This window comes from Hippichthys cyanospilos, chromosome 2 (genome assembly GCF_059441005.1).
Source record: "Hippichthys cyanospilos isolate Australia breed blue-spotted pipefish chromosome 2, RoL_Hcya_1.0, whole genome shotgun sequence".
Lineage (NCBI taxonomy): Eukaryota > Metazoa > Chordata > Actinopteri > Syngnathiformes > Syngnathidae > Hippichthys > Hippichthys cyanospilos.
The window spans coordinates 3,688,271-3,702,277 of record NC_142370.1 but is presented as its reverse complement, the minus strand read 5'-3'; the positions used below and the strand labels follow the sequence as shown (position 1 = coordinate 3,702,277).

At 40.9% G+C, this 14,007-nt stretch overlaps 1 protein-coding gene across 1 annotated transcript; it reads right to left on the bottom strand.

Moving 5' to 3' along the window:
* Positions 1-4,026: 4,026 nt before the first annotated feature.
* Positions 4,027-13,923, bottom strand: ndufs1 (NADH:ubiquinone oxidoreductase core subunit S1). The gene is made up of 19 exons (XM_088407665.1): positions 13,765-13,923; positions 12,836-12,912; positions 12,650-12,741; positions 10,962-11,069; positions 10,794-10,870; positions 10,620-10,701; positions 10,414-10,544; positions 10,139-10,324; positions 9,924-10,058; positions 9,724-9,838; positions 8,780-8,925; positions 8,578-8,706; positions 6,984-7,113; positions 6,746-6,906; positions 6,532-6,686; positions 6,279-6,454; positions 6,066-6,200; positions 4,719-4,791; positions 4,027-4,621 (listed from the first exon to the last, which is right to left on the bottom strand). Exons 2-19 carry the CDS (start codon positions 12,906-12,908, stop codon positions 4,530-4,532), a joined length of 2,196 nt encoding a protein of 731 aa, XP_088263791.1. The 5' UTR covers positions 12,909-12,912; positions 13,765-13,923; the 3' UTR covers positions 4,027-4,529.
* Positions 13,924-14,007: the final 84 nt, after the last annotated feature.

Sequence of the window (14,007 nt, the reverse complement as noted above, 5' to 3'; positions counted from 1 at the left end):
TCTCCCACGCTCGCGCATTTGCAGCGAGCCCCGCCCACCCGGAGTCATGTGGCGAATCCCCGAACCAAACCACACCAAATTCTAGGAGGAATGTTATGGAGTATGCATCTCGTGTCAATGACATGCGCTTATCATGTAATGTCCCAAGGAATAAGAATTGGAGCATACTTGACACACCCTCTTGTCCTGATAAAATTAGCCTGTTTTTAGTGGGTGGCCCAGTCACACGTGCCAGAAATCACCCTAATGCAGGGGTCTCAAACTCCTCTCAAGCCCCCCAAAACGCTGCTTGAACCTTTAAATAAATATTAAAAAATTATAAAAATGCATGAAAACTGTCAGTCATGAATTGTAGCGGTTGACAATGACTGCAGTTCACTTGTTTGCCTTGAGATGGTGCTGGCGTTTTGGTGATGAGTGCAGAGAGACACACATTTTTAGGACGTTTGACCATTTTTATTTCACATTTACAGAGATCCAGGAATCACAATTCCACAGGGGCAATAATATTTATTATTTTGAGCATATGAGTGTACTTCAGTTTAGTTTGGGCTCATGCAACGTGCTGCCTGTGTGATGTCATTGCTAAAACGCTAACAGCATGCTAACAACGCGAACGTCAGACGCAACAGGCCAAAGTGGTACATTACATATGTGTTATGTGAATACGTACAATGTTAGCCACAGCTAATGTCAATTTTATGTATCTTAGTTCCATGGTGTAAATTGTTGGTAGGAAGTGTGGACAAAACGAGTAAAAATGAAAACTGGAAGACCACAGGAAACCAATGCAAAAAAAACATTGTCGTTTGGGGGCAAGCTGGCATATTAATAAATGACAAAAATGTATCACAAAGTGTAACAAACAGGGGAGACATCACGGGTTGTGATAACATATTGCATTAGTCATGTTGAAACGAGCGCTGGTGTCTCAAACAGTCAAAACGAGATTCCACCGCTGGGTGTCCGGGCTCTCAGAGACAAGCCGCTGCACTTCCACGCTGAGAGGAGCCAGGTGATGTGGCCCGGGCAGCTGGTTAGGATGCCTTCCTAGTGAGGTGAACCGGGCGTGGTGTCCTACCGGGAGGAGGCAACCCGGGGCGAGCCAGGTGATGCTGGAGAGTTTCTCGGCTATCCTGGGAATACCTGGGAAATCCTTAGTAGAAGCTGAACGAGACGGAAAGCTAAGCTACTGACTCCACAGCTCAATCTCATAAGCGGTCAAAAAAATGGATGGATATTTCAAAGAACTTATAAGCATTTTACCCCTCATGAATGAGGCCTATAAATGAATGTCCTAGGCTAGCAGACAAAACCGGTGTGTTTGATACAGGGTTTGCAAACAAGCTAATTGAGAAGCAACAGTGAAGTAGATCGTTGGCACTTTACAGTAACGGATAATTTTCCTCTGACTTCCTTGGACTGGGTGTCCAGGGATTTTTTTTTTTTTATTTGCTTTTTATTAATATGCACCTACGGCCCCCTTTATGTACAAAAAAATTGTCAACACAAAAATGTCTATTGTGCCCCATTTTCGAGTTGCCGTTGAAAGGACTAATGCAAATATCAGCAGGAATGCATGATAAAACATTGTGTTCAATGTGTCAAAAATTGAATCTATTTCCAATTGTGAATGGCAGTAAATGAGCCCGACATGGGCTAAATTTGACACCTATAGGGTGTATCTCCCGACCTCCTGTTTGCAAGGTTTTAGAAGGGACGGGAGCATGCACTATTGTAATTTGTCATGATTTGAAAATCTATGCAATATTTTAACTTCTGAGTGGGATATTTTTGTATGCGTTTCCTTTATCACGTATCAAAAACATGAAAAGCCTGTGTTGGGTAGGTAGGTTGATAGTCACTGTTCCTGCAACCAGTAGTTTGTTGATATTCACGAGCAGTTGAGTCAGTGATTGGCGAATGTGCGTAACAATGTACTATGACTCATCTGTTCTGAGCCAAAATAGTTGCCATGTTGACCTTTCATCTCCTAGGAGACCACTGTGATGTCACCAAGCCGCCTCATTAAAATTCAACATTCAAATACTCATCGATTGTGCATGCTCCATTCATGATGTTGAATGTTGATTTGTGCTTAAGCTTCAAACAAGGCTGGCAACTAAAACAAAGAAAAAAAAAGCAACCTGTTATTTACAGTTGTTGAGGACGTTTAGGCCCTAATTTGCTTTGACATTTTTGCAGGTGGTCCTCACAAATAAAACATCTAATGTTGACCTAATGCTAAAGGTCTTTCAGTGAGTTTTCTTTTTCCTTACACTTACTTTAAGAGTAAAACGATAGGCACGATAAACTACATCAGAGGTTGCCAACCACTAGTCTGATCAACTGGTACCGGGCCGCATGGGTCGTACTGGAAATACTGATGTTTTGGAACTGATTTAGTTTATCCTTTAACAGTTCATTCATTTGTGCTTTGCTTGGCTTGATCTTTGTTTGTTAGTGCTGACTCTGGCCGCTGTTGATATAACATTTTGTAATGAGGAAGGACGGCGTGGCTTAAGTTGAGAGCAATCGCCGTCATCTGTCGCTCTGTGAAATCTGCCCCTCGAGCTCTGTAAGAATGTTATCATTTTTGATAACATACCCAAAATGAGTTAGTTTGTTGATAAAACAGCTTGTAACTGTGGATAACATGCTAGCTAATGTATGTCGTTTTCTTCAGCATGCCTTGTATGCCTTTAGCTTTTTAGCACTTTCGTTTGGGCTAGGTATTTCCCTTTGGTATATGTTAGCGGATGCAAAGGTTTTACATTGATAAGTACTCATTTGCATCTAATTATCGTTTTGTCTAGAGATGAACAGTATTTGTAACTCAGTTATAGGATTGATTTAATCAATGTAATGTGTGCACATTTTTCTGCATTTTGAGGCGGCAGCCTCAAAAGTATTTGAGACTCAAGCAAGCTGAAGGCTCAACATTAGTTGGTCATTAATGGTGAGCTCATATTTGATCAAAATTATATTAAAATCTAAATCTAAAGGGTTGACTGATCCGTGATGATAAAAAGATTGGGGAACACTGTGCTATACCATCCTGCTTTACCGTCACGGATTTGCTGAATGTGACCGATAACGCTTCCAACGTGCTCATCGGTGCAGCAGGTTTTATGCTTTGCGCATTCTCGCAACTTACCTGCTCAATTACTTTCATAACTTGTCATACCCGTACTAAGAAATATTTTTCATTTGTGCAGCATTTCTTCACATATTTTGGTACTGCAATTTTCTGTGAAATGACAATGTATCTTGTTCTGTGTGATTATACAGATGCACTAGCATTTAGTGTAAAAGTGATAGAATTTCTAGCTAGCTTTTGTAGCAATTGTCCTCCTGCTGTCTTTTGAGTAAAAAAATAAAATAAAAGGCATGTTCTTACAAATCAAAACTTAATAAATGTTAAAAAATAAATAAAAAGATGCTTTTGCTCCTTTTATTATTCTGTCTGGCAAAGCAGACAGAGGTAGTATGTTGATTCTTTGCACATTTATGGATTGAAGCAGAAATCATTTTTAATTGAAAATCATTTTGAACTGACAATCAAATCAGACAGCCTAAACTCCGAATCGAATCGAATCGAATCACGAGTCTGTCGAACACTCCCCACCTCTTCTTCAGTGTCAAGTTACTGTCAGTACCCTTTAGAAGCCAGAGCAATGTGAGTCTAGTATAGTATAGTAGACATTGCCATCTACTGGACGTCAATTACATTGCATGTCATATAATTCTTAAAACCAGGAATAATTTACCACTCATCGTAGTAACTACTAACTGCCAAATATGTTCATTATTTTCACTATTTTTTCACTATTATTTATCCATTTGTGTGTTTTAGCTGTGGCTTAGCTGCCGTTTTGTTGATAAACCATCTTTTATTTCTATTTTCTCACTTGCCACTATTTTAAGAGTTAAAACACTTATTTAACTCCTTATTGAAACAAAGGTGAGTGCCTTAATACCAAAAATGAAAACTTGAAGCCATTGAGGAGTCTTTAAACATTGTAGTATAGTTCTGACAATGATTTAATTTTGCCATATTACTCACAGGGTAACCAAGAATTGCCACTTTGCAATTCTCATACTTTTGCCACTGCATTTTAACAAGCCTTTTGAATTATAAGCAATTTGGGATACGATGGTAAATGGTATCCATTCAGAGCAAATAGAGGATTCATAATGCATAATATTTTAATCATTTTGTACACTTTTCAAAGCCTCACCCTAACAGAGCCTTCTTGGGAGTGAAAACAATCAAGGTGGCTACAACAACAAGGACACATTTAAATTAGATGCTGCAAAACTGTTTAAAGAAATGTGGATTGTTTTAATATACCTAGTTGTAGTGATGGGAAAACGGAGCTTCAAGTTATTTTATGAACCATTCTTGCAAATTTGTTTTTTTGAGCTCTCTCGATGTCACACCGTCCATTCAACATATGGACGCTTCAAAAAAGTTGACGCTCCATTGACCCATCACAACCTAAGAGCGTCTGGACTCGTATTTGTACTTAGCAAATTGAGGGCTCATCCACAGAGGCGGCACCCTCTGTGCTGGCTTTCACACACTTGGCCATCGTCTGTGAGGCTCTGCTTATGGAGTCTGAACAAGAAGAGATAGAATGGGGGGGGGGGGGGGGGGGGTCACTTAGGCAGCTGGACTTTGCGCTGACCTTTCCGATTGTGAGTATTGCACATACCTGTCATGTAGAAGTCCTTTACTGAAAGTTGAGGTGGTATCAGAGGAGACGCAATTAGGTCCTGCTTTACCCCCTTACAAAGAAAGGACTTAATGAGTTCTAAGTGTGTGCATTTTATCGAAGTCCATCAAGTATAAACTATAAAACAATGAAAACAATTCATAGAACAACAATGGGCAAGAACGCGCATCAGGTCTGTCACCAATGAAATTGGCAGCACCTTATCCAAATAGCTTTGTTTGTATCCCGAGTGGTACATGTTGCAGTGTCTATCCTAGGCTACATTTGCACTTTAATTCTAAGAGGGAGTTATGATTGTTAAATGCGAGATATAATGAAAGCAAAACTTTATTTTGAATTTTCTGCATTCTTACTTACTTTCTTAAGAAGCTATCAGAAATCGATTTCAAAAAAAAAAAATCTGATTCTATTTTTAGGCAAAATTGCCCAGTCCTTAACTGAAATATACCTGCTTGTCATTCCTCCTCAAAGTTATGTGGCCCATTTGTGTAAACATGCTGTGTCCAATTACTGTATTTTTCAGACTATAAGCCCTAACTTTTTTCTCATGATTTGAGCCCTGCGTCTTATAGCCCAACGAGGCTTATTTGTTGGTTTTATTTATTTATTTTTTTGCTAGCCACCAGGAGACAATCCACCGGCAAAGCAAATGTGTGTATCTGTTCAAGATGTCAATTCATGGAGCAACTATAAAACAGAATTGAAAAAATGTCAAATAAATGGCTGTGCTCAAAAAGAGTTTTAAAAATAAATTATTAAAAACATAAAAATTATGTCTAAATTGAATATGACCTTGTACAAAAGTTAGTGATGTGTAAATTGGATATATACCGCATATATGGTTGTATATATGAATTATGCGCAGTCTGTTGATATTTTACGAAAATAATCAATCAATGAAACAAAGGGAAACATAGGAAGATGCTATGAAAGTATTGATTTGGAGTTTGAACTGCTATTTAACTCAGTATTCTGCCCGTGTTATGTTGAAAATATCCACCTGTTTCTGTTGGTGCTAAACATGCAGGCAAGTTCAGTCTGGTGAAGAATGTTGCTGTGAGCAGGAAATTAAAAAAAAAAAAGAATGAAAAAACGTATACCATTTTTCTGTGTAAGTATCTGATGTTATGACCTGCGACTTATTGTCCGGTGCGACTTAACAAAAATGGTTTTTGGGCTCAATTTTTGCTCTGGCGGCTCATATTCCGATGTGGCTTATAGTCTGGAAAACACGGTATTGACTACTGCGAGGGGGGAAAAAAAGCTCAGAAAAACACAACGAGCAAAGGCGTAAGACACGATCAAATGCGATGAAAGCATGTTTACCTTAGCAAGTTCGTTTGCTTGTTTAAAATAGTTAGCCTCCTCCACGTCGTCATACCGCACCAGGTTTGGAGACACCTCAGCAAGTCTGGATCGGACCTCGTCAAGTGAGTCGTAGGGAAGTGTCACACCTGCCAGCTTCAGACACACATGAGCGGCTGTCATGAGTTGTTTGAATTGAATAAATATGGCGGCGGGGCGTAACCTCTAGCTCACCTCTGCCACGGCTCTGATGATCTTCCAGTCCTCTCGGGCCATCCCCGGCGCTGTCACAGCTACGCGGGTGTGTTGGCTCCTCCCCTCCGTGTTGACGTAGGTGGCATTTTTCTCTGTGTACGCAGCCCCGGGGAGGATTATATCTGCCATCGTTGCGCCGACATCACCATGATGACCTGCAGGAATTTAAAAGGGCCTCGTGTCAATTTTGCCGTGACTTCACCTGGCGTTTGTATGGGGAGTCTGTACTCACCCTGGTAGATGATGAGGCTGTCTTTAGGAAGGTCAGCTCGAGTGATGCACTCACCATCAGCTCCCAGTAAGAACAAAACTTTGGGTGGGTTTGTCCTGATGGCATCCACGCCTGCCTTGTAGCCCAGGTCCAGAGCCGCTACTTGACTGGCCACTCTGCTCAAACCCAGGAGAAGCTCAAATTTGACACCAAAGTCCGTTTTTGCCTTTCTTACCTGTGCAGGACATTGAGAACTTTCCACCCTTCCTCCACTCCGCTACTAGTTCTTGCATTGTGAGCGATGGTGGACACAAAACTCAAAATAGCAGCACCGTCCTCCCTCTGTAACGAGCTGCTGCCTACGACGACGACCGGACGCTTTGCAGCTGTGAGGACCTGTTGCGAACAAAGTAGGCGCCAAAAACGGTTTGCCGATGTTTGCAACCTCAAAGTCAAGTGAGTGCAAAAGTTACCTGGCAGAACGGGTGCGTTCCATTGGCCAGCTCTTTCAGCACAGATGTCTCCTCTCCGAGATGGTCATAGGTGTAACTCAGGTCAATATTGTGACCAACCAGGGCAACACGCAGCTCATTATGGAGCCAGCTGTGGTAGACAATCAGACAAAAAAGCATGCCAGAAAAATGTGAATTCTGTCTTGAGGCTGCAGTTATTCAAGAAAATATTACCTATTGTTATCAGTATTTAATATGGGCTTACATTAAAGCTTCTTTTCTGCTTCCTTTCAGTAAAAGTCAGGTGATGCTACATTTCTCAAAAGGCAGACAAGATGATGTTTTAATGATGCGAGGCCACCGACTGGTAATGTGCGCTGGTGTTTATTTTGAGTGAATTAGAAAAAGATGACATTGTAACTAGGCATTATCTTACTTTTCCTTCACACTTCAGGGATCTGAGTTAAAGTCAACTAGCTCCGGAGCCTTCCTGTGTGGAGTTTGCATGTTCTCCCTGAGCCCCGTGTGGGTTCTCTCCAGGCACCTCGGCTTCCTCCCACACTCCAAAAACATGCATAGCAGGTGTACTGGACATACTAAATTGTCCTTAGACGTAATTGGGTGTGTGAATGGTTGTTCGTCTCTGTGTGATTCACATGGCTGGCAACCAGTTCAGGGTGTCCCCCGCCTACCACCTGAAGTCAGCTGGGATAGGCGCCAGCAAGCCTGTGCCCCTTTTGAGGATAAGTGGCTAGAGAAAATGGACAGATGGATGTTTCATTGATTTTGTTGTCTATTATGATGAATTAAGTTCAAGAAGTACATAAGTAGTAAGTACTATCTGTGTTTTTCTGTTGTATTTTTGGGTACTATCCTGTATAGGTATTTCGTTGCCACTTTACATTTTTCATAGCCTTCGATATCGTCCTTTTGTTAGCCCCCCATGATAATTTTGCTTATTTTTGTAGTTTTGTATTAGCTGGTTTCTTTCCCGGGTTTCTGTTGCTTTCAGTTGTTATGTTTTAGACCTCACTCGGGATTGTTTTGTTTGCTTTTGTGTTTGCCCTCATGTTTTACACACATCTTTTGTTTTACTTTTTTACTTTGTGAAGTTTCTGTTTAGGTCCAATTACTATGCCACCCGGTAACGTTCACCTCAGTGGAAAATGGCCCAAAGTCGCATTGTTCTGTGTCAGACCAAAATAAGAGTATTCATACTTTTAGAAACAAAATAACACGAAAGAAACAAAAAGTTGTGGTGATGCGAGCAAAACAACGCGACCAGCACATGCTTGACTTGACAGCGTGAATTGATTCCAGCGGCAAGGTGACTCAGCGAGAAGAAACGCAGAGACACTTAGTTACAAAATTAGCTCATTCAACAATCCAAGGTGTTCAAATAACAAAATTGAACTTAAAAGGCTGTAAGTAATTTTTTTTAGAATACTGTATATATTTTTTGAGGCCTTTCAGATGGTTAGGTAAAGCATTTTAATACCAATGCCCAATTGACTTAGTGTATTAGAGGGAGGAATTTTGAATACAATATAAATAAATGCTGCCGATTAAAATTATATGTATGAGTTAAATGTACAAGCAGATAATGGGGTTTTACCTCTTGCGAATTCTGGCGTTGAACAATGGAGCTTCATAACGTGGGTTAGTCCCGACCAGGAGAAGCAGGTCACAGTCTTCAATGCCGGCAATACGTGAATTCAACAGGTAGTTGGACCGCAAATCGGTGCTGCAGAGCAAGTGGAAAGATGGAACTAGGAGGAGACACATGGGCGGCTCATGCTTTCTTTTTTCCTACATACCCAGCTCCAGCCATAGGGAAGACCTCTTCAGTGCAGAGGTTTTCTGAGTTCAACCTATTAAGAAGATCTTTAAGGGAAACAAGAGATTCAGCATCTGCCATGCCTCCTGCGATGGCTGCTACTTCACTGCCCTGGACACCTTGCAGCTAAACACAGACATCGGGGGGTGTCTCAGGAATTAAAGCAGATAAAACTCCTCAGACTGAAAAAATGTTTATGCTTAACTCAATGCAAAGTGTTTTCAGAAAAGGCAACTTCTAGAGTGCCAGTATATTTAGCATTTTCACTCATCTTTCAAGGCCGACAGAATATCGTATGCTTTGTCAATGTAAACATAGGTGGTATCATATGAAAGATTGATTTCCATTCCTTACTTAGAATTACAAGTGTGTAATGTATGTGTGGTATGTGGTGCAACAGTGTCATCCAATGGTCACAGTTATCACTACAGTGCTCAATTGGCTTAATACTGGATAAGATCTAGTCAAGGGTGTTCGCTACCTTCTATGAAAAAAAAAATATTTGATAACAATTTAATTATTATTTGTATTACTATTTTAAAATATGGGAATTCTTGTCCATGGCACTGAGAGTTCAAAGGTCTGCGGTCAAGTAACACAAATTTTGCAGAGCAGTGGGGCTCATACGGGTACAGCATTTACAAACACAAAATATAAAGACATAATGGAGGAATTAAAAAAAAACAGTAAGTGTCAACAATCATCATATATCACTGTAGGTTGACCACTGGAAAAGTACATATCATGGCAAAGAAGTTTGGCCACCCCAGTATAATGTGTGAAATGGGAAAAGTGGAACATATGAAGCTTATGAAAGCAATATTTGAAAGTTGTCGTCGTAACTATCAAATGCTCATCAAGCAGCAAGGGGGTTGCAAATGTATGTACTCTTCAAAAAAATGTTCAGCGGGCAATAGCACTTACAGCTCCAGCGACACGAGTAAGTGCATCCTCCCAGCTGGCTGGTGTCAGCTGACCCGACCCATCCTTTACCATTGGCTGAGTCAACCGCTGCCTCTTCAGACCATCATAGGCAAACCTACAACAAGACACAAGATGCTCTTTTTTGTTGTGGGGGCACATGCTGTGAGCTGAAGTGAGGTTGGATGCAACAGGAATTTTACCTGGTCTTGTCAGAGATCCATTCTTCATTAATGTCTTCATGCAGCCTGGGAAGCACCCTCATCACCTCACCTCCTCTTGTGCTCACTACAATGTTACTGCCCACGGCATCCAGCACGTCAATAGACTCAGTTTTCCTGCAATGTTGTTGGCACGTCAAATGACTGCCTTTTCAAATGGTCTTCATTTACGGCAGCTCACCCGTGATTTTACCTACCTTGTTTCCCATGGCCGTGCGGTGAAAGCATAAGGCTTGGAGGTGAGCGCGCCGACAGGGCAAATATCAATAACATTTCCCGACAGCTCAGACATAAACATCTTCTCCACATAAGTCCCGATTTGCAAATTATTCCCTCTTCCTGTGGTTCCCAAGTCTTCAACTCCAGCAATTTCACTGGCAAAACTGAAAGAACAAAACAAAGAAAACAATATTGATGTATTTGATTAGAGTCGACACCTCTATCAACAAATAATTTCAGACTTCTCTGGTACCGGACACAACGTGTGCACTGGATGCAGCGAGTCATGATCGTTTTGATGAGTGGGCCAATGTTCTTGTCTTCCACTGCTCGCTTCTGCTCTGTGAAACGACTGCGATCGGAACCAAATTGCATGGACTGGTCCTGGAGGCACCGCAACCAAACATGCTGAGCCATAAATACCATTTTGGTCTTTTTATTACAGTAAAAAATAGTTACCTGCAAGTCACATTCTCCTCCCTGATCACAAATCGGGCAGTCCAGTGGGTGGTTGGCCAATAGAAATTCCATCACTCCCTCTCTGGTAACACAGAAGATCATTGGATCTGTTTGCAATATTGCCTACACTTTGAAGACTGTTCAGCAGTTACAGTTAGACTTTACAGTGTTCACCTGGCTTTGCGAGTCTTCTCTGAATTTGTGAGGATATTCCAGCCCTTCATGACAGGCATGGCACAGGCTGCTACTGGCTGCATGCAGAAAAAAAAAAAAATACTGCAGCCATACTGCTGTCAAAAGTCTAACATGTACATTTTTGACAGATTAAGTGTACTATCATACCTTTGGAGCTTTCTCAATCTCGACGAGACACATGCGGCAATTCCCAGCAACTGAGAGGCGCTCATGGTAGCAGAATCTTGGGATCTGGATTCCTGCCTTTTCACAGGCCTGATTGGGAACAGAGGTAAACAATAGAAAGACGAACACGTACTGCTGCTGCTCAAATCCTCTTAGTTTGATTTCGCCTCTATGATAAATGATTTAAGATTTAAACATTACAAAGAGTGCAGAATTTTTAGGCAAGTGAGTATTTTGACCACACCATCCTTTTTGTACATGCTGTCTTATGCTAAGCCATAGGTCTCAAACTCCAGTCTCCGAGGGCTGCAAACCTGCATGTTTTCGATTCTGCTCTCTTAAACACACCTGATTCAAATGATAAGGATCATATTCAGGCTCCTGCAGAGCTTGCTGATGAGCTAATAATTTGAATTGGGTGTGTTTTAGAGAACAGAATCGAAAACATGCAGGTTTGCGGCCCTCGAGGACTGGAGTTTGAGACCTATGCAGCTGTGTAGGCTCGAAAGCTTACTCCCAATTAAGCATATCAGGTGATGTGCATCTCTGTAATGCAAAGGGGTGTGGTCAAATGACATCAACAACCTATATCAGGTGTATATAAATATTAAGCAACTTCCTTTCCTTTTGCTAAATGGGTCAAGAAACGTCAAGACTGGGCCAAGGAATATCTCAACACTGTTTTTTCTAAGGTTTTATGGACTGATGAAATTAGAGCAACCCTTGATGGGCCAGATTGATAGGCCCATGGCTGGATCGATAAAGGGCAGAGAGCTCCAGTCAGACTCAGACGCCATCAAGGTGGAGGTGCTGTACTGATAGGAGCTGGTATCGTCAAAGATGAGCTTGTGTTGCTTGTTCGGGTTAAGGATGGAGTCAAGCTCAACTCACAGTCCTACTGCCAGTTTCTGGAAGACACCTGCTTCAAACAGTGGTACAGGAAGAAGAAAAATTTGATTTTCAGGCAGGACAATGCTCCATCAAATGGATTCATGTACTCCACAGCGTGGCTGGCAAGAAAGGGTCTAAAACAAGACCAATTAATGACATGGCCTCCTTGTTCACCTGATCTGAACCCCATAGAGAACCTGTAGTCCCTTATCAAATGTGAGATTTACAAGGGTGGAAAACAGTTCACCTGCCTGAACAATGTCTTGGGAGGCTGTGGTTGCTGCTGCACGCAATGCTGCTCGTGAACATATCAAAACTGACAGAATCCATGGATGGCGGGCTTTTGAGTGTCCTTGCAAAATAGGTGGGTATATTGTTCATTGATTCCTTTTTGTTTTGTTTTTGAATGTCAGAAATGTATATTTGTGATTGTTGAGCTTTTATATTGGTATCCCTGGTGAAAACAGTAATTGAAATGGGTAAATATTGTTTTTGGTTAAGTTATATAATAATTACATACAGTATTAGTCACCTGCACACACAGATATCCTTCTAAAATAGCTAAAACAAAATAAGCTCCACTCAAACTTCCAGAAATATTCAGCTTTGATATTAATGAGTCTTGTGGGTTCCTTAAGAACATGGCTGTTGTTCTATAATAAAATTAATCCTCAAAAATGCAACTTGCCTAATAAGGCTGCACTCCTCGTAATATTGACACATTACAACATTGATAATCAGCGCCTGTTTCTACGCAGTTAAGTCGGTGAACTATTTACCTGTAGAACAGTTGTACCAGGCTCCACCTCCACTGGTTTTCCATCAATAAACACCTCCACCATAGTGCTGGCAGCACGCATGTTAGCCCGCACTAGAACAAATGCACATTTTACGTCCATAACATTACATTTTAAAGTCATTTCACTAACCAAGACATATGTAAGTAAACAAACAGACACACTTACCATTGTATGATGGAGCCAGGCTGCTCTTGGTAGCTCCGGCCAAAGCTCGACTGACATTCGGCAGGCGCAACATGATTCTTCGTGAAATGGAGAATAATGTGAAAAGAGGGTGGTAATTACTGTAACTTTTACACAAACACAATGCCACAAAAAGTAGGAACATGGAAATAATGATGAGCTTGTCACTTAACACAAAATGTACTTAATTTTAAGTAAGAAATTCGGACCTGTTCAATTGAGACAAAAGCTGATCAATTTGCAGGAGGACATGGCTTTAATTTTATTTTTTTTTTTTACGGTATATATGAAGTTTTGGTAAAGCATTTTAGGCACCACGTGGTGTAGACAAATGTATACTCTATTTACAACATGAGGATAAACGTTCAACAGCCATTTAATGGAAGACTATTTCATTGTTTTTCATGTCAGTCTAGGTCGCAGAAACTGACGAATGAATATTAGGAATTATGTATGAAAAATGTAGAGAAATAATTTGCCACGCCATCGTAACGTCTGTCTTGACTGGGTCAATTTAGTCTTCCCTGCCTGAAACGAGAAACTCGAGTATTGTTGAATATTTCAGTTTATCTACCACAACAACATTAACAAAAACAAAAATAGTGCTTGTTGCCAGGACGGAGAGCAACTTTTCAGAAAGATATTCTATAATACAGGCTGTGTTTCAAGGAGCTGATCATAATAAAATAGGTCAAATTTGCCTTAAACGATAAAAATAGAAAATAAGGTGACACGCAACAAACAATTGACTCCTGGCTGGAAGGAGAATAGCATTAGCTAAGCGTTCAAGGACATGGTGTTGTAACTTCTTTTTGATGGGTTGCACTGGTCTCGATAATAGCTCTTCTTATACTTGTCGTACAACCAGGATTCTAATGTTTACAAATGTATCAGATTTTGCCAAGTCTTACCTGTCGCTATTTGGCCTTCTGGACCAGAACAGCGTTGAATATAATCCAGCAGTCCGCAAGCAACAACGTAGTTAGCGGAACTAGCAAACCTTCAAATTTCCGTTTGAGATTAAACCTCGAAACGCATTTTAAATTTAAGTTTGCCATCTAGTGGACAAACTTGGAAAGGCTAGAAAACGCTTAATTGTATTCGAACAATTACAGCAAACCGTTCCTCATACAGAGCATTTAAATGCGTATTAT

Bases quoted from the DNA above. Each gene is read 5' to 3' on its own strand.
- ndufs1 (XM_088407665.1), bottom strand. From the start codon at position 12,908: ATGTTGCGCCTGCCGAATGTCAGTCGAGCTTTGGCCGGAGCTACCAAG. The intron at 8,926-9,723 runs GTAAGTGCTATT...GTCTGTGTTTAG, and splicing joins TTACTCGTGTCGCTGGAGCT to CTGCAAGGTGTCCAGGGCAG. The intron at 8,707-8,779 runs GTATGTAGGAAA...CTTGCTCTGCAG, and splicing joins TTCCCTATGGCTGGAGCTGG to CACCGATTTGCGGTCCAACT.